The sequence below is a fragment of the Macaca mulatta genome, chromosome 4 (assembly GCF_049350105.2).
Source record: "Macaca mulatta isolate MMU2019108-1 chromosome 4, T2T-MMU8v2.0, whole genome shotgun sequence".
NCBI classification, from domain to species: Eukaryota; Metazoa; Chordata; class Mammalia; order Primates; family Cercopithecidae; genus Macaca; species Macaca mulatta.
In genome coordinates, this window is record NC_133409.1 from 95896978 (window position 1) to 95917800 (window position 20823).

General features: G+C 40.8%; 1 protein-coding gene across 14 annotated transcripts in view; it reads left to right on the plus strand.

Moving 5' to 3' along the window:
* The window catches only part of BACH2 (BTB domain and CNC homolog 2), a 367290-nt gene that overhangs the window by 215948 nt on the left and 130519 nt on the right, over window positions 1-20823 (plus strand). For 8 of the 14 annotated variants that reach the window (XM_015136932.3, XM_077999652.1, XM_015136931.3 and 5 more), the window contains one exon: window positions 20302-20381. The exons of 5 other annotated variants lie outside the window; for them this stretch is intronic. In XM_015136932.3, the coding sequence (XP_014992418.3) occupies window positions 20358-20381 (24 nt within the window). In that variant the 5' untranslated portion in view covers window positions 20302-20357. Of the gene's footprint in view, window positions 1-1519; window positions 1726-20301; window positions 20382-20823 lie in introns of those variants that run through there. One more of the 14 variants, XM_077999659.1, reaches the window with a different exon arrangement.

Consider the following 20823-nt stretch of genomic DNA (forward strand, 5'->3'; position numbering starts at 1 on the left):
TCATCTTATAGGACAGTGATCTCATTGCTTTTTTTCTCCCTTCTGATTATATTAATCAGCTCTTACAAGAACAGATACCTGTGTGGACTCACTAGTATCTTTATCGGGTGGAAATTCCTATCAACCAGTATTTTCATTTCTACCTCCTGTCAGTCAAAATAATACCGAGTGGCCCTGTAAGATCCTAGTGGGCCTCTGGAATCATAAAGGAAGATTCAGTTATGTGCAAGGTGGTTTTGGTGTTAGATCAACTGATTGTGTTGTGATTATTTAGAAATTAGTAATCACTATACTATAAGGCAATTTGGGAGAAACGGGAAAGGTTGAGTTAGCCAGATCCTCCCATTCCCCATTCACAATCCAAACAATATGGACTCCAATCAAATTCTGATTTTGTAATTTTGATAACAAAATTTCATTCGAATATATGTCTTCTTGTGCTGTGAACAGAGTTTTCCTTTAACTTTGCATCCTTTATCCCCCTTCAAAGACGCATCTCTTCAGATTGCTGTGGTGTGATTTTATAGCTCCTTGAGTTGTGCTGGTATCTCTGTGCTTCCCTTTGGAGAGTACTAGGCCTTCGGGTTAGGATGAATCCTAATGCTTGGCCAAGGTTAGGAAGGGCTTTGAGCACTGAAAGAAAACCGAGGGAAATTTTAAGGAATTGTTAAAAGATTCGTCGAGAAATGTGGTAGAATTGTCATCTACAAACCTCATGTCAGTAGAATAGGAAGTATTTAGTAAGCAGCTGCTAGAAGGGATTTTGTTTGTTTAAAAAAAGAGAAAAACTCTGTCTTTGACATTGGTTATATCTAGATTTTATCATCCCCTGTACAGGACTCTTAAGTTCCTTGAAAGCAGTGACTTTGAGAGCATCCCTTCATGTCCTCTGTGTCTTTGTATATAATAGGGACTCAGTGTGTATTGAATTAATATTTCTGTGGCTCTTCAGTGATAGATGAATGAATGTGCTCAATTTAGGGAACTACATTTGACCTTTTTCCTACAGCAGTTGAAGGGTGTTTGGGTAGCATCCGCGATTGTATTGAATGCCCTGGTTGGGTACAGGTGTGAGGGAGTGGTATACAGTACTTTGATCCTCCGTTGGAGAAGGAGATGCTAATGTGGATAATGAGAATTTAGTTCTTTATCTTTACTTTCGATTTGGCCACCTTCCTTCACTGAGTCACAGGGCTCACTTGTTTAGTGATGGGCATGTCATTTAAGCCTGAGACTGTCCCGCAGACTGTTTATGACATTGGATCTGAATTTCCCATTACATGAACAGCCAGCATTTGTCATATAAATTCAAGAACACACTAAAAGTTTGTTGGCTTTGTAGTTGACATTGAGATTAACTTTCTCTAACCTAAACCAGTGAAAACTAAAATGCTCCTCACCACATAAAAGTTTTGCTTTCGCTGTGTTCAGACCCCTCCTACCTTGTCACAGCACAGTCATTTGGAGTCTGATTTGGGGGCGGTGTGGTTGTCTCAGTGGCGTATGACCCACTTTGTGTAATACTTAATTGCCTGTGTTTTTACAACACAAGTCAGAAGTTCTGATGATAGTGGACTATCACCCAAAAAAGATTTTCTGAGACATCTCATCAGAGCTGCTCGAGTACCGCGCACGAAGACGGTGTTAGCTCTGCAGGGTATGTGCTAACTACCAGACGATGAAAGAACATTTCCTCTAGTTTCTGGATAATGAGCAGGCACACAGGTAAAGATGCCTTTCTCAGAGTTGACTCCCTTTGTTTCCTAATGATTCTGGTGATTTTGTTGAACTAGACTTTTAAACATTAATTGTTAATTGTTACCTGCATATGTTTGCTGTTGTGGTTTGCAGAGGGCTCAGAGGAACAATCATTTTAATTGGTAACCTGAGACTATAATAACTTTTTATTAAAAGTCTGGAAAGACAGTAATCAAAAATAGACTCTCATTTCTATCTTCACTGTGCCCCTAGCAAACATCCTCTTCGTCAATTTTGTTTTTATTATTTGCCATCAAGATGGTTATCTCTAAATATCAGATGCTTCAATCCACAGTGATATCCATGTGTGAATTGATGCTTGAGAAGCTTCAGGTTATCAGGTGGAGAAGTGTGGTTAAGATGTACAGAAAGAAAAAATGCACAAAAGGAAAGGGACAGCATGGGGATACTGTGCCTTAGTAAGCGTGGTGCCATTGCAGACTAAAAGCAGATATAAGTCAAGTGCTACTGACTTAAGTTTGGCAAAATCACTCCTCACAGCCCGCTCTGTTTTAGAAATGTTTATGTTTCTGATATCACTTTTGTTAATTTGAATAACTTTCAAAATACCATCATTGTTTCAAAACAAAATTTGGAAGGTGTGGATCACCTTCCCGAATTTACAGAAAAGTTTTTGGGTACATTTCTTTGCGGAAGATTGGCTGAGATGTGGTTCATGGCAGGGTGGTGCCCGTGCCTTGCGGATCACGTTGTCTGTACACTGACTGACATACCAACGTAGAGTCTTTGAAAATGCCCATTGGTAAGTCAACATTGTTTTCCCTGAAAGTCCTGAGACAGAAAAAAAAAATGAAAGTACAAACACTAACTGGAAAAAATGTCACACATTTTAGCCACTTTGCATCCCTTGTTAGGACAAACCCTGGGCTGGGTTTTTTTACATTTGTGAAGTTGTGCGGTAGGTGGGGCAGTGTGGGTGGCCCAGAAAAAGTAGCGGTTAGAATAAGATTTTCCATTTATTGCCCTTTGTGCATGGCTAAAAATAAGAGTCATACAAATCAGAATATGTAGTGCAAGCAAAATCACTCTGTTAATTCTGATGACTGGCTTGCCCACATCTTTGCATCTGTCTGGTAAGTGGTATATTGGGAAATAATTTTTCTCTGTTTAAATAGCAAAAGGCAACCAAGTTTTTGCGTTGTTTGTCTACACATGACAGTTTATCAGCACTTTTCCCTTCTGAAGGAAGAAAGATCCAACTCATACATAAACAAAATGTGTTGATGGAAGGAAGAAAGAAGCATGAAACCCTTGAATCTTTTTTAAAAAGGAATTGCGTTATTTGAAATGTGATTTTACAACTTCCATCTTCTTGGCTTATTGTTAGAAAGTTCTTTCTTGTAAACTCATAGCACAGCAAGAAAAGGATATCTTAATGGTGTTGCCCTAGAGATTGGAAAACTTTTTGTGTGTTTGGATGGGGGAGGGAGAAGGGACAAGGGTGAGCGCACGCCTGCCCTGTAGTACCTTCTGTAGACACAGATGTTGGAGGGACAGTTAACCAAGTAAAAACTCCCCTGCATCTGGCTGCTGAGTCGAATGCAACCACAGTAAGTGATAACGTGTCTGTTTGTGGCTAGAAGAAACACCAAAGAGAGGCGGCACCAGCATTCACAGGGAAATTTGTATCTTCGCGATCCCATTGATGGTGCTGTCCCGTTCCACTGACTGAGTGGCTGTGGCATTTCCAAAGAATGAGAATGTCTGCAAGTGTTCTGAGCCTTTCAGTTTGATGCGCTTTGTGAAATGGATGAGTCAAGAGGGCAGTCATTCCAGAAGACTGAAAAATGAAGACTGCAAATCACATTTCTCTTTGGCATCCCCAACTGTGGCAGACAGTATGGCACAGTGGTTACAATGAGTTGAAAGCTTTAGGAGGGAAAAAAGACTCCGGATCAAATCTTAGCTTGGCTACTTGTTGACCTTGATCTGTTAACCTCTCCTAGGCCTGGGTGTCTTTATTTGAAGACGGGAACAGAAGTAGTACTGCCTACCTGAATGAGAGGGTGGTTGTGGGGATTCGGTGAGATGACGTATGTAAAGCACAAAGTCAGCACTCCACAAAATGATGTTGGTGTTATTGTCATTTGTGCAGTTGCATTATAAAAATGTGTTGGAGAATTTTAGAGCATTTGGGAGTTCTCCTCTATTCTTGGAGTACAAATTTTGGAATTAAGTGGACAAAAGATCAGCCTCTGGTTCAGTGTTTCAGAAGAATACAGGCATTTATAGAGTGGTTTGCTTCTTCTTAGGTTACTAATGCCATCTGGGGGATTTTTTTTTTATTTTGCCATTAAGTTAGCACAATGTAAGCCTCTCTTTCCTTTTAAGATTAGCACTGTGTTGAGCATATTCAGTAATTTTTACTTTCTCCCTATGTTTTTTATTTAAACATGGATTTTCAGTTCTAACATCTGTGCATGTTAATTGTAGTACCTGCTGGTGTACATTATGAAAGACAGTGCTAATGTTGTAATCAAGTAAGGCTAAAAAAATATTTCAGGTGGAAATGGGCAAAACTTCAGGAGCAATTAGCTTCCGTGGTGGTGTAATTCCCCACAGAAAATATTGCATCTGTTATAATTCTGGTTACTGAACAATCTGACAGATTGACCAGATGCTGAAAGGCAGAAAACAATTGCTGTTGCTTTTATTTTTATTTATTATGCTTTGCAAATTATTTTCTGTTTAATACAATGTATACCTGTCCTTCTAGAGTCCTTTTCCACCCACCAAAGTTTTGCATTATAAAGTATATTGTGTATTTCACAATACAGAGTCATAATTGTGGACATAACTTTTTTGTTAGCTTTCAGGATAAGATGCTAAGACTTCAAATTAGTCTCCCTTTAACCTGCTGCAGGACTTTCCTAGAATTCTGTTTCTTCATTTATCAAAGTTAAAGAGAAGTTATGACTGTACCTTAACTTTGCCTCACCTGAGACCTGACAAGAAGTGATGAATTAAACCTATAAGCTAAGGAATTAAAATATGGGACAGATATAAAACAGTGGTGGCTTAGTTTTCTCAATTGTTGTATTTTGCTGGGTTGTTTTTTTTTTTTTTAATCCTCCTCAAATTTTCCTTTTCTTAGACGGTCCTACCATCTCTGTCCCAGATACAATTTGTGACTTACAATTTACATATTAGTATTCTCATCAGATTTTTGGTTTTTGTGTTAAGAACCATCAGTCTGGAATAAAGACATTTCTCAGGTCAACTCCGCCAGGGAAATCTGTCTTGTATTAAAATGATACCCTGCTTCCTCCAGTGTCTACAGACAATGCTGATTTCTCCACTTTTCTCCGTTAACGAAATAGAAGAATGCTTTTCAGGCCGAGCAAATCATGCTAGGTGACTTTCAAAGTTCCTGGCATTGCAGATACAGCTTCTGTTCCCTCCGCACACTCATATATTCCCCATTATCTTTGCCATCCCTCTTGCCCTTTGCCATAGACGGAAGTTTCTGTAAAAATGATAGGTGAGAGAAGGTGATAAATTAGACCCTGGCCGTGATTCCCTCCCACACCTTCATAAGGAATGACAGATTCTGAAATGCATCCTGTGGATACACCGTGTGCTTCTTCCTGCAAAACTGCCAGTTTTAACTTATCTTTCATGTGCAGTTTGAGGGTACTGGCCAGGCGGGGCTCATTATTCCTTTGGTTGAATAGTGTAAAGTATTTGCAATGGAGATTTTCTCTAATGATGTATTTTAAGTACATGTCCGCATTGCTGGTTTAATGCACTCAGTCACAGGATGCTTTAAAGTTTATTGCTAATGGATGAATCCTCCAGAAAACGGGAATTTTCAACAAGATTGACATCTGGAATGAGAAATATAAATCTAATGAGAGTCTTTTAACCCAGGTTTGTAATTAGGGCTGAGTGGAGTGAATGTGTACATGCACACCAGAGAAGGGCATGGAGGAAGGTGAAATTGTATGCTCTCCTCTGAATGAGGGATGAAGGCCGATGGATCAGTGTCAGGCCACGGCACGGTGGAGTATAAATGATACTGTCACCAAGTACTGCACAGGGTACCAAGGGAATTCCACTCTAGTAAATTACGTTATTTAGACAGACCTGAAGGCATTGTGTCGGAATGAGCAGAGGGAAAGGGGGCTGTTGGCACCATGCAGAAGATATTACAGTACAACTAGCTTCAGGGATGGAATTCACTGGTTTCCATTATACCTGCCTATTTTGTATTCTCCTTCGCTAATTAGTTTTCAGAAAGTTACAAATGCGTACATGTGAAAGAACATCATGTCTGCTTGGAGTATGGGTTACAATGGACCATAAGGGAATAAGTGTTAGTTGATTTGTATGAACTGGTCAGTGTGAGATTCTTTTTCTTTTATTCACAGCTGGGTGACATTAGGTGTTGAGTAAAAACTTGCGTTTGTTTTGTTTTCTTTTTGTGAGAATCTCACACGCATTATGAAGATTTAATCCTCATTCTCTCGGTAACATAATGCATTTCTTTTCCACCCTTCCTTTACGTGCCTTTAAATCTCACCTGTCACTGGTCTCCCCTCATCACCTTCCATCCCTAAGGGAAACAGATTGTACTGGCACATAACATTTCATTTTGTGAAAGAACTCAAAGTTAACAAGGGTGATTCCTAGAGTGAGACTTGTAGAGAAAAATCATTTTTTTCACTTCTTCTATTTTATCCCTCTGCAGCAAAGCGAGGCCACCCTTTTTGGGTTTATCTGTCTCTTACCATCTCTGGATCATCTGTTACCATCATCTAGATCATTGCAGATGTGCTAGTCACCATTTTCCAGTTTGATTTCAAATGCTCATTCTTGAAAAAGCCAATACCAGGTGCTCTGGAATTAGTCACAGTCATTTCTTAACTAAAAAGCAAGTGTCTTCTCCTGAATGGATAGAGGTTCTGAAACAATACCCATTCTTTCTTAAGTATGTGTCATACTTTGTCCTTAGTGAAATAAACCTGAGAAGTATCTCTGATCAGTTAACAGAGAGAATACATAGGATTCTGAAAAATGTCTCCACAAGGCTTCCAAATGGCAGGTTTTTAGCAGCCTTTCTGAAACAGGGTCACAAGTAGATCGCAGTGATGATAATAATATCTTGGATTTTACTTTTATTCTTTCCAAAATAATACTCCATTGGGGTCAGGGTATCATAATTTATTTTGTAGCCATACTTACAGTCTTATTTTATTCATCCAATCATAAAATAGTAAAGCCAACATACTTGGAAAGCCAGGTTTGAGTGTGGACAGGAGATGCCTTGGTTAACAATAAGATACTTCTATTTTATGCAGGGTACCTCCACCTTAAAAATGCTTTTAGTTTATGATTCTAGAATAATATCTAAGTGTAAAAGGCATCATGTAAAATGTTTTCGTGCCATATATCATCCTCAGCATAGAAAGGCTGTGCTTACAGACTTTGCTTTATTCACTGAAGTCCTACAAAAGTCAGGGACTCTGAGCTGTGTGAGAAATGAGGGTCTCTCCCTACATAAACTCACTGAAATCTTTCCCTTTTGTGTTCTGTTTACTTTAATGGTAGTATGTGCCTTATATCTTAAATGTTCTTTTCGTCCGTGACATCCACTGGGAAATCACATTTTGTTGTTTGCCACAACATTACACATGTGACTTCTTTCTTTTTCCTGTCCTCTTGATGCAGCATGCTATCAAACTGTATCTTTTGAGTTGTTCTAAATTGAATCCTGGTCAAAGGGATTTAACAGCATCTAAAATGGAACTAGCTCAGACTCTCTTCCATTCTGTAGAGGTTCCTTTGTTCCTGCTTACCTACCCATGTCTGTCTGGATTCTATTCTTTTTCTTAGATTAAAATTGGAAAGGGAGAAAGGGGGAGCTCCTTAGGAGAAATAGATCTGTGGAGAATTGTGAGTACTCATTCAGAAGCTATTCTTAGTTCTAAGAAATATAATGAACTTGAGCTTTGAGTCCTACTGAATCTCCCATTAATGATCCCGCCATCACTTCCACCTCCCATCTGAGTATGTTCTCCCCAAAGGCTACTGATATTTTTTCCCTAATATTCTGAATGGAGTCTCTTCCAAGGAAAGCATATCTTGAAAGGAATTGAGTCCTACTGCAGTAATAGTGTACTGGATGATTCTTAATTGTTCTATTAAGTACTTCTGTTTTGCATTACCATAATGTCTGCTGTAGCAGAAACTTTTCTATAGACCTTGACTTGTCAGAAGTCAACCCCTTAATGTGAGCACTTCACTTACATTATCATTATGGTGTTTCCAGCTGACAACTACTGCCACACTGCCGTGGTCCCTGAGTTCCCAGTGCTTCAGAAAAAGAGACTTTTGTTCTGGCTTGTTGAGGGGAAAACATGCAAACAACAACACTAGCTCTACCACCAGAGATCCTATAAAGACATGTTCAAATGAACAATAAAGTCATTTGTTCACATATGACATAAGGATATAAGAATTTAAACAATAAGACCTCTTGTGAAATGTGGCAAAATATGCACCACAAACATTGTGAAGTTCTCTGTCTTGTGGAAGGCAATTTTTACATGGGCTTCAAAAAACCATTAACTTATAAACTACCCTTTTAAGAAAGAAAAGAAAATCACTTGTCTCGCTATAACATTAAATCAATTTCTGTTCTAAGGAAAGCTTAAATGCATTCATTTTTACAAAGTGCATGTACTATAATTTATAAAAAGCACAGTACTCTATCAGGAAATGCGGCATCTCTTCCCTCCTTCCCCTGAAATGGGAAATTCCTCCGTTTTTGTCAAGTCCCTTTTTTCTTTGAATAATATTGATTTCTTCAAAATGAAAGAAAAAAATCCTTTAAATCACTTAGATTCAAGACGAAGTTTTAAGGTTTGATAATAATTCTCTAAATACTTCTGACATGGGTGGAGCACGGGGAGCGAATAATCCTGCTTTGAAGGGAAATTTTAATTCAATTTGCTTTAAGGTGAACCCTGTCCTTTTTTGCATTGAACCTTTAAGGAAAACTTGTTATATTTGCAAACCTCAGCAAGGCAGAAAAATGCAGAGATTTCCTTGTCCGCTCACATCAGGGTGTCTGGCGGCACCTTAAAATGGTTCCGATTTTGATGTTTGAAATGTGACCTTCCAGGAAAAGTGGGAGGAGAGGAGAGCATGTGTTAACTGGCCAAAGGTGTTTCATTGAGCTGACTTAGTATTCACCTCTAAAGGTTTTCAAGTATTTGCAGATGGATATGTACAGCATCTTTGCAGAATTCTCTTAATTGAAGAAATGTTTCATCTCGATCTCTGTTGACAGAAAAGATTGCCTACTGATAATTGCTTTGCTTGAGTGTCTGATAATATGCCAGGAATGAGAGCATTCTGTGTTAGGTCATCTTTAATTATGCATGTACCACCTGTCAGCTCTAAATCAGTACCAGATTAGATTCTCGCGGAGTCAGTTTGGGAGGTTCAGAGGGAAAGCTGAGGTGATCTCTTTTAGAAGCAACAAAAATAGACAGTAGTAAACATGCCTTCTAACCTGAAGCTTTTTAAAGGAGCCTCATCTTCATTGTTCTTGAGCAAGAATACGCCATTGGTACATCTGAAAAACGTTTGAAACCTCGCCCAAGCGGGGATGACTTACTGTGAAGATGGATGACTGCGAGCGAGGACGGTAGTACCTCCTCCCTCAGTACCATCTGTTGCATTTCCTTTTTGCTCCTTCTCATCGTTGTAAATGAGCCAGGGAAAAGCTCAGAAACATTTTTATAAGCTATGTGAGGACAGGAAATATGTTAACGATGTTAGATTTCATACATTTCAGGGGTTTTTTCAGTAGCGGGTTGGTTTTTTTTAGAAGGACAAGTGTGGGTTGGAAATAATGCTTGTTACCCTCTGTCAGCTTTTGGTAGTTTTATTCTCACTTTTCAGGGTTGTTTGGGACTTTCTGGTGGGATGTTTAGGGTTCTTTACTAAAGGCTCTGTTCTCTCTTCTTCTATCCTTTGATAAGATGGATTTGTGAAAGGTGTTTTTCTTTGTTCACCTGTCAGAGGTCTAAGAAAAGCCTTGAGTCATTGTGTACTTTTCACAGAGGCAGGGTTGGATGACTGAGAAGCTAAAGGCAGAGAAGGGACAGGTAAAAGAAATAACAGATGTGTAAATTATCATGTGGAGGGTTTCTCGAGCTTTGACCTGCAAAGGTGAGGCTCTGAGCCTGTCTGCTATCTAACCGGAGAAAACTGCTTGATAAGAGTTTGTGACTAACAGTCTTAGAAACAGTTTGGAAACCCTAAAATGTCTCATTTCAGTACTGCTGGCCGGAGGCATTGAAGAGAAAAACAGGTCAGCTCATAACGGGGCAAAGACCCTGGAGCACTGTGGTCCAGCCCATGGCCCTAAGTGACCTTTGGCTATCGTTTGATACTTAGGGTACCATTTGCTTTTCTACCCTAATCAAATAGTTCACTCAAGTAGAGGTGCAGCCTCCAAAACGGAGAACAGGCCCCAAAACTACTTATTAACAGTAACACCGCCAGTGCTTTGGCTATTTAATGCTCACTTAATACTTATACAGTAAACAAGTTGAAGAACCTTCAACTGCATGCAACAGATGCTTCTTAAAACAGGAGAACATAGTACAATTAACCCTTAAACAACACAGGTTTGAAGTGCGTGGGTCCACTTATACGTGGATTTTTTCTCAATAAAAGTTATACCCGGTGTACCTGCCTCTTCTGCCTCCCTTCCATCTCCTCCACCTCTTCTGCCTCTGCCACCCCTGAGACAGCAAGACCAACCCCTCTTCCTCCTCCTTCTCAGTCTGCTCATTTTGAATACAGTGGGGATGAAGCCCTTTATGATGATCCACTTTCACTTAGTAAATGGATTTTCTCTTATGATTTTCTTAATAACATTTTGTTTTTTCCAGCTTACTTTATTGTAGGTATATAATACATATAACATACAAAATATGTGTTAATGGACTATTTATGTTATCAGTGAGGCTTCCAGCCAACAGCTGGCTATTAGTTAAGTTTTGGAAGAGTCAGAAGTGATACCTAGCTTTCCGACTGCGTGGGGGATCGGCGCCCCAACCCCTGTGTTATGCAAGGGTCTTCCCAAGCCTTAACTGAAAAGAACATCCAAAAGTGAAGCTAAGTCAGAGAAAGGCTGAAGAAAGGAATTGAAAAGAGAAGCAATGGGGAAGAAAGGGCTGTAGTACCGCCATGTTCTCTCTCACCAGCTCATCTTTGCAAAATCTTTTCCATCCACCTGGAAAGACCTTCTACTCTCTCCACCTGGTTTGCTCTCACTTTGAGTTGTTCTTCAAGTGTCATCTCCAAGAAGGCTTCTTTGCTCCTTTCTGGCAAAATTTGCTGCCCCTTCTCTGCGATGCCATAGCCCACTGACTGCCTCCTTCGCAGAATTTATTATGCTGTACTGCGAGACCTTGGTGACTTAGCTTTCTCCTCCACAAATTAGCTACTGAAAAAGTTAACATTATCCTAACTGTGACAAAAGAGGTCTCATGCCCACAGAAGGAAGAGTCATGATTTCATTAGATTCTGCAGTACTTAGATCACATTAGGAGTATTATACCAGTACATTTGAAAAGGAACATAAACTGGACGTGGTGCGTCATGCCTGCAATTCCAGTGCTTTGGGAGGCCAAGGCAGTGGGATTGCTTGAGACCAGGAGTTGGAGGCTGCAGTGAGCTATGATCATGCCCTTGCACTTCAGCGTGGGTGACAGAGCAAGACTCTGACTCCCCACAAAAAAACAAAAAACAAAGGAAAGAAAAGGAAAATAAACAAACTTGAGTGCTCTGTGAACACAGCATCAGGAATGGAGAGGGTGTCAGAGACTGTCTTGTAACCAGTGGTTGAAGGAACAGAGAAAGGTTAACCTGGAGAAGAGAAAAACAAGGAAAGACACAAAAGCTGCATTTAGATATCTGAAAGACATTTGTTATTCTAGAAAATGCAGAACTAAAAGAAATTATAGAGAAAGAGATTTGGGCTCAAAACAAGAATTTTCTTCCAGATACAGCTAGCCCACAGTGGAACCTGTGGCTTCATTTAGTAACAGTGAACCCCCTGTTACTAGAATGAGAGTCATTGTCTTTTTGGGCCATGTTTGAGGCGGGGGCTGCTGTAGACAAGACTGCTGCACTGTGCAGGAGCACAAACCAGATAACCCTAGTATTTTCAAGAATCAGAGTCCTCACTCCATGCAGAATCACAGTCAGGATGATCTTGGGACATCAACTGCAACCACCATGCTGGGTCTGCTTGGCTTGGTACTCAGCAGTCATCTGGCCACAGGCTACAGGATAAAGCTGGGGATGGGGTGAAAACAAGGGAGCCAGCTACTTCCTCAAGGAGGCTGTTCAGTGAAACAGAAGGAGCATTGGATCAAGTCCCAGTCCATGTGCTTCCTGGTCTCTTGCTAGCTGTGTGAGTGGCTCCCTCAAAGCCTGCATTTCTTGCCATGCAAAATGGAAATGATATTGTTCACTTCACAGAATTGAGGAGGTTTAAGGAAGATGAAGGAGTCCTTTGTGGATGGCAATGTGCTGTCTGTAGGTGGTTGCTTGTCCAGAGCCCCTGCTCCTCGACCGACAACCTCTGAACTCAGTTTTGTCACCAGTACGATGGACATAATTTCCTTCCTTGCAGGTGGCTTTGAACTGGATGAGTAAATAAAATGTTATATATAAAAGTCCCCAGCAGAGTACCTGCCACAGAGTAGATGATCGTGTTGTCAGCCTCCACCCTCTGGAGCCGAGGAAGACAGTAGAGGAGTGTCCTTTCTCACCCACCTCTGCCAGTCAGGTTCTCGGAAGGTTCTCTTTTACCTGCCTGCATACCTGACCTCATGCTCGCATTCCTCTCCTGCTTCCCTGTCACCTTAACATGGAGTCGTCTTCCCTGCTTTTTCTTCTTCCTTCCTCTTCTGCTTCCATCTTTTCCTAATACTCTTTTCTTCCTTATCTCCCGCTAATTTCCCTAATCGCCGCCTTGTCTGCATTCTGTAAAGGATTATTCTAATGAGCACAAAGTTTAAAATAATATTCTCAGTAACTTTTTTGTTCAAAACAAGATGTTATATGCAGCATTTTGGGGAGGGAGTGGTGAGTCCTTTTCCATTTTCCTCTGCATTTGCTTAAAGTCTTTTTTTTTTACGTTAACATTTTCCCATTCTTGCATCCCTTGGGCTTGTAGTCATTAACTTGCCAGACACACAGCAACTGATTGTCTTTATGACGTTGCTAAAGTTAGGAGAGTGTCATTCACAGGGAACTTAACCCATATATTAACTCAGACATAGCAAATTGCTAAATACGTGCCTTTAAATAAAGAGCTTCAGAATGCCAATTTGATTCTCTTGTTCACATCCTCTCTCATTGAAAGGGGGTTGCTGAAACAGAAAAAGCAACGGGAAGGGGAGGAGAAATTTCAACTGTTTTACTGAGTCAGAAATTGGAACACTGCCATCCGGATACAGGCATCTCATCCATCCTTCCATCCATCCACTCAGTGTTCAGGAACCAAGTCCTTGTCTCAGACCCAGCAGCGGACTGTGGGGCACACACTGAAGTGAGTGATACGATCCCGCCTTCAGGCTTCCTCCCATCCTAGTCTGTGACTCGAGCATCAGGAACTGTGGCTCATTCATCTGTGGATGCCCAGGAATCCTCATGAGATCTAGTTCAGTAAATGTGTGAGTAACAGTAAAAGCAGAAAGACAGAGGGAAGGAAAGAAGGAAGGAAGGAAAAATAATCAAAGGAAGAAAGGAAATTGTATTTTACTTAGTGCCGGGGTGTAAACTGGTACATGCTGTAAGTGTGATTTAATGATGACAGTGCGAATCCAGGGGAGCATTGCTGCTTGTGGAAATTTGAATGCAGTTTACAGGAAAGCGATGCTAATTATCCTCATCCATATAAAAGTCAGAACGGAAGCCACACACTCTCCAGGTGCATCCCTTAGAATATGTAGAATTTCTTCTGGTTTTTCTCCCACTTAGCTATGTTGATTTTTACTTAGCAGAATAACTTTTACCACTCCAGTCATTTCTAATTTTTAGGTCAGAAAGCTGAATTTCTTCCTTTCCAAGGAAACAAACAACAACAACAACAAAAAACTGTTTCTCCCCACCTCTTATGGAGTATGGTGTTTCTCTGGGAGCCACTGACTACAGGAAAGAGCGTGGCTCTTGCCTCTTGGGTCAGCTCGGAGCATGGTGTTTCTCTGGGAGCCACTGACTATGGGAAAGAGCGTGGCTCTTGCCTCTTGGGTCAGCTCGTGACTCACCGGCAGCCCTGGGCCTCAGCGTCTCCATGGGAGGTACAGGAAGAGAAACGCTTACCTTGTGGACACCCCGGCATTGTCCTGACATTCACATGAGAAGAGACATATGCAAAAGCACTTTGAAAACCAAGGTGCTATGTGAGGACTTTTATTGTGAAATATAAAGACATTAGCTTTATTTTTCACAGTACATTTATTTGTTTCTAAAATCTCACATAACACTCGAGGTCATTTGCTGTCCATGGTTTCGTCAGCTGCCAAACTCTGTTTAAAGGAAACTTGTAACATCTTTTAAAAAAGAAGCAGTTTTCTCCTTTTCACCAGAAAATGATCTGGACCTTTGTCTTGCACACAAGTACACATTTACATTTGCCCTTTTTTCATAAACCAATGCAAAGATACTTGAGCTTTCAAGTTTCACTCCTCTGAGTTTCCACAATACTTTGTTCCTATCTTTAGTATCCCCCACACTGCCTCTGCAGAGTTGAATAAAGCTAGACCCCACCCTTAGAGTTCACCATCTAGCAGAGGACCTAAGACATTCACAAACAGCTGTGATGTAGACAGCAAGTGACAGGTGCCAGTTTGTTAGCTAGGTAAAGCAGAGAGTAAGGGCATACCTGGTGGAGGCTAACTAGCCTCTTAAGCAGGACAAGGAGAAAAGAAAAAGCAAGACATATTTGGGCATCCTAGCATTGTGTTACCGTGCAATGTGTTTGTCTTTATTTTATCCTTATTATTATGTCATAGGATCTTTGAGGACAGGGACTTTCTGATTCATCACTGCTATACTCAGTGGTGCCTAAGATGAGCTTACAAGTTAGGTCTTCCTAAATGGTTGCTTGAGTGAATATATTCTATAGCATGTCATGTTTAATTTCAATCTCAAAATTAATTCCACAATTTTTTAAAAGCTCTGAACTTAATTCCAAATGGGATGTTTGATACTTTTCCAAATAAGTATCTTTTAACTCTGGAGGAAAAAAATACCAAGCATTTCTTGAATACCAAGTGATTTTGTTTATGCTTTGGGTGTAAACTGAATGCACAGAGATCTCAAGGAACCTCAGAAATATTTGTTATAGTCATTGATGTATCCCCAGTGCTTAGAACTACACCCAACATGGATTGGGTGCTTAATAAATATTTGTTGAGTGAATGAATGAATTCAATAAACATTTATTGAGCATCTAGTATATGTCAAGTCCTGTGGTATACTCTGGGGACTAGCTACAATGATAAATACACTGTGACCACACTGCATGCATAGTCTATTATCTCCCTCCATTGAAAGAACGTATGTGTCTGGTAACACCCCCTGGCCTGGGGAGAAGCAACCATGTCTTGTGCACAGCCGATTACCACCATTTGGAAGTGTTGAACACGTAACAAACAAAGCTCAATGGCAGCTTAACTGCCAGTCAGTTATGTTCAGCCAGTCAGTCAGTCTGTGTTCTCATTTCATAGTGAACTTCAGCTCCACCCTCTCCCTCCCCACCTTCACTGTTCCCCAATGTGGCCAGTTCGTCCTCTGCATCCTCTCTCACATGCCCTCTCCTGCCATGGCTCTGGCCACTGGAAGGGGCATGCCTGACCTTGTTCGTGCCCTCCTTGCATGAGTGTCTCCTGCCTCCACAACACTCGCAGTGCCACCTGGGGTTTGATCGCGTCACTGGCCCACTCAGGATCCTTCAGCAGCACCTCACTACTTACTGCGTAACATCCCAGCTCCTCTCCCTGGCATTCAAGCCACTCTGCGCTCTGACCCTAACCTGCTTCCCAGCCTCACCTTCCACCTTGCAACAGCCAACCTAAATTCCACCACACTCCACAAGAACGGCTCCGTCTTTCATCTCTGTTGCCTTCCGCAGAACGTTTTCTTTTCCTGGAACGACCTTCCCCTTTCCCCTACTTGTCAAAATCGTCCTCATTTTTTGCCACCAGACCACATGCTATTCTCACTCTCAAATCCAAAGTGACTGTCCCAGCCAAAAGTTATTTTTCTTTCTCTGCCCTATTACAACACTCAAATTATACCATTCATGTGTTCCCTATTACATGTTGCTTTTATTGTAATTGTGGATCATACGAGTGCCTGCTCTATTCAGGGACTGCTATGTACACCACCCACCCTTTCTATAATTCTCAACCAGCCTGCAAGGTGAATACCATTATCAGTGGTGTTCGTGGTCTGTCCAACATCACACAGCTAATAAGAATGGAGCCAGGCTGTAAGGCTGTGTATGTCACTGCAAAGCTTGTGCCCTGCCCGCTCTAGCAGCTGCCTCACTCACAGTTCCTGGTTGTCTTGTGTTTCTCCATGAGTAAAGTGGGGTCCTTGACCTTATGTATCTTGGTTCCAAATGTAACATGGTTCTATTGAGTGTCCTCATGGGCTGAGAACACATGACTTAATAATACCTTGTACCCAGTAAATGTGGCATGAAGGAATGCCTGAGATGTCTCTCTTTTCTTCTGTCGTTTATGCTGAAGCACATGCTCAGCTCTATTTGGTGTTTATCAGGACCTGACACCTTGGTACTCCCACCATCTCCTAGGCTAGTCTGCTCTCTTGTTCCTGGATTACTAAATTGTCCTAACTATTCTCCTTGCCTGGAATCCACCCTACCCTCTGCCACCAAACTCATCTTCATAAATGTCAACGAGGTCACATATTCCAGTAACATATGGCTTTAACTCCCTGAAAGTCAGGGTCCTTCACTTTGCCTCATCACCCCCAACCCATGACCCAGAGTCACTTGGCCAGCTATAGCTTCTACTTACCCCAATCTCATTCCTCTCCCTGAGCCACTGGTCGCCTCTCTCGAATGCACCACACGAATTCCTGTGCAGTGTTCTTTGATCATTAGGTTTGATTTTTCCACATACATGCTCTTTCTCCTCTCCAGCTGTGGGCTTATTGGTTTCTTTAGTAAGTATATATTGAGCCTGGCTGTGAACCAAGCACTGCACTGGACTCTGGGAACCTAGAAAATAGAAAATAAGACCTGCCCTCAGAAGGCGTCCAGTTTACTGCGGTACGTAGACATAAAAGTAGGCAGCATAAAGAAAAGTAGTGAAAAAGAAACAGGAATGTGTAGGGAACTGTCATATTCTACCCATTCTTCATGATATGCTGCCCAAGTTTTTTGTGTGTCCAAACTAATTTTTCCCTTTTATAAATCCTTATAATTCTAATTCTCCTGCAACATTCATTTTGACATTTAGTCACATTGCCTTCTATGGTTATTTAAACGTTTCCCACACATGTCCTGCTTCCACAAGTGGATTTTAAGTGCCTTCAAACAAGGTGTATGCTTTATGTGTTTTATACCAGCTTCATCAGTTAGCATTAGCTGTGTAACAACACTTCCAAATTTAGTGGCTTAAAACCACAAACATTTATTATTTCTCACGATTCTGTGGATTGGCTGGGCAGTTCTGGTTTGGACTGGCTCAGACTGGGGCTGAATAATCTGGGATAGAGGTAGGCAAACCATAGCCCACAGGCCTGCCACCTGTTTTTGTAAATAGGGTTTTATTGGAATACAGCCACTCCCATATCATCTATGGCTGCTTCCGCACTACAACAGCAGAGCTGAGTAGTTGGAATGGGTATGATCATATGGCCCACAAGCCTACAGTATTTACTGCTGGTCCTTTAAGAAAAAGGTTGTTACCCACCCCCACCATTCTAGGATGGTTGGTCTGGGGAGGCCTCACCTGAGATGACTCATCTCTGTTCCACATGCTCTCTCATCCTCCAGCAGGCTAGCCTGGAATTCTTTATATGGTGGCCTCAGGAGTCAAAAAAAAAAAAGGCAGCAGGACCTACTGCTTTATACCAAACTGCCTGCTGGACATGCCTCAAGGATTTCATATTAAACCTGTCTGGACTGGAACGCATTACTTTATCAATGTGCAGACTTTTTTATTTTTTTAAAGTTTCTGCTTACCTCATATTTTCTGTTATGCCTTTGATAAAAGCAAGTCCTATGGCTACCCGAGTCAGTTTTGGAGGGGCTGCCCAAGACTCTGTAAAGAAGAAATTATTGTAGCCATTTGAAAAACAGTCCACCACATCAGCCCATTCTTCCCAACCCCAGTGTCTGGCATCGAGCACGTGATAGGTACGTGCTTGCTGAATTGAATTAAAAATATAAATAGAATTTTTGGAGGAAGGGAGTATATTAAATAGTTATTGTATAAGTACCATGTACCAGGTGCTGGGATACAACAATGTACAAAGCATGCAGTTCTCATCCTCAAGGAGCACACAGTCAAACATCAATTCAGTGCATCCTTTCTGTCCAGTTGTGAAATGGGCTTTCTCTCTAGGATTCTCGTTAAGGATCTTTAGCATTTAACTATGGCTCTACTATCCATTTGTCATTTCCTTTCTACCCCCACTACCCACTCATTAGCTGGACTTTTCAAGCCTGCACAAGGCCTGCTTTAGGATGCCCCTGCTTCCAGCCTCTTCTTAACCAGTGCCCCTGCACATGCTCCTAATGCCCCACTTTTATCAGGCTGCTCCTTGCTCAGGAGCCTAACGCATTCACCAAATTGAGCCCAGACCTCTAATATCCTAGAGCCAGCAACCCATCACAGTCCCCACGCTCCTTCTTGTCTGGACTGCTTCTTGTCTGGACCATATTCCTCAGAATATTCACTGTGCATCCTGTGTCCATGCCTCACTTGTCCTCTCTGCGTAGGGTATCTCCCCTTCCCATATGTGCCTGTTACGATACTATGCATCTGTCAAGGCCGGGCCAGATGCCACCTCCTCCATGCTGCTTCCCTGGTTGACCCTACTAAAAGTTATTTCCTCTTCTGCATTCACAGGGTACCAAGTTGGGAATGCTGCTCAAATGGCACATATCACATTCTGTTTGGCATTTGAGTTATCCTGAGTCATGCATTTCATGCATTGCACTCTTCTTGAGATTAAGGACCCAGTCTTATTCATTTTCATTTCCTTCTGAATGCCTTGCATAAAGGATACTTTTGGTAAAATCTCGTTTTCTGAATAAATAACTGATATTTGCATAGTGCTTTTGCCATTTCCCAACTCTTTTATTTGCCATATTTCTTTTTTTTTAAATTATTATACTTTAAGTTCTAGGGTACATGTGCACAACGTGCAGGTTTGTTACATATGTATACATGTGCCATGTTGGTGTGCTGCACGCATTAACTCATCATTTACATTAGGTATATTTCTAAGAGGCCATTGGTTTAAATATATTATGTACCACCAAGAAAGAAAAAAAATTGATTAAAATATAAGCCACCAGCAGTAAGATATATCCTTCCTTCTGAAATATCATTAAGTGAAAAATGTACAGACTGGAATCTGTGACATACAGAATATTAAATCCAGTTCAGATATCTATCGGTATCCAATTAGACATTTATAAAACACCTAAATATACCAGGCATTAGAATCTCACAACAGCCATATGAAAGAGGTAGGGTGGGTAGTAGTATTCCCATTTTACAGAGGAAAAAATTGAAGTTCAAAAGGGCTCCAGTGCTTTTTTCAGAGTGAAACAAATGTAAGTAAAAGAGCCAAAGCTTAGAGCATAAATCTTACGGTGAAAACAAAGCTGCCTTCCTAAAATCACCTGTGGGTATCAAAATCTGTAAGTCACCTCTTATTATCAGTGTGCACCTTTTTCTTTCTTTTTATAGCACTACCTACCCAAAACTATATGCACATCACTTGGCCTTTCAATTTGTTTTTCCCAGCTGCATTGTTTTGTCATGTTACCCCAAGAACATCCTGTTACTTGGCATAACATAATGTAATGTGATGTGATATTTCATGCTGCTTAGGAAAAATTAGAATGATTGTTGGATGCTTAGATTTTTCTTGGGAAGTAATTAGCAGGCAGAATCTCTGTCACACACACACCCCCATAGGAGTTTCTCAACCATCATTAACCTCAAAATAGTAGAAGGCTTTCCAAACCCAACACTTCACTTAATTAATTACCTCATCTGAATACTTGCTTTTGGATTTTAAGAAATACTTTGTGGAATATGCAGTTGAGAGACAAAACATTTTATTGGTATATTTAGATATTTGTTACATTTTAGAAGGAATTGGTATGTGCACATTTTGACTTTTACATAAAGCTCAAGCTTGTTTTAAAGAACAGGTACACTGAAAACTCTTTTCCATATACATCTGGTTGTATTTTCATTTTATTCAAATTGCCAGGTAAAAGAAGAAAAACGCAAGTGGAAGAGACTTCCCAGATCAGCAGGAACTGGAATATGTTCAAGTCTTGGCAGAGCCAGGTCAGCCTTTCATCTGTCTAAGGGAGACATGTTGAAATACCCTCACTGCTCTCAGGATTATTCAGACTTTATTTGAGTAGTTTCTTAATTGCTGGTCACTACACTTTAGGGGGAAAACAAAAACAGTTGGAGAGAAGGGAAAGAGTCAAGAAGACTAGCCAAATGATACAAAATAAGATCTGTAAAGGAAAATCAAGAGAAAGAGGTTGTTTGGCTTAGAGAAGAAAAAGTAAATTTCTAGTACATAAAGGTCTTTGGGTGAAGAAAATTACAGTTCAGCTGTATCCTATGACCATTAATCACAAAACAAGAGGAAATTGCTATTTGTGCTAGACACATTGCATGGTGATAGCATCCTAGAAGTAATTCCCAAGGGATAGTGAGGTGTCCATTCTAAGACCTTTAGGATTCAGTTGCCTAAAGTGGATAGAGACCAAACTAG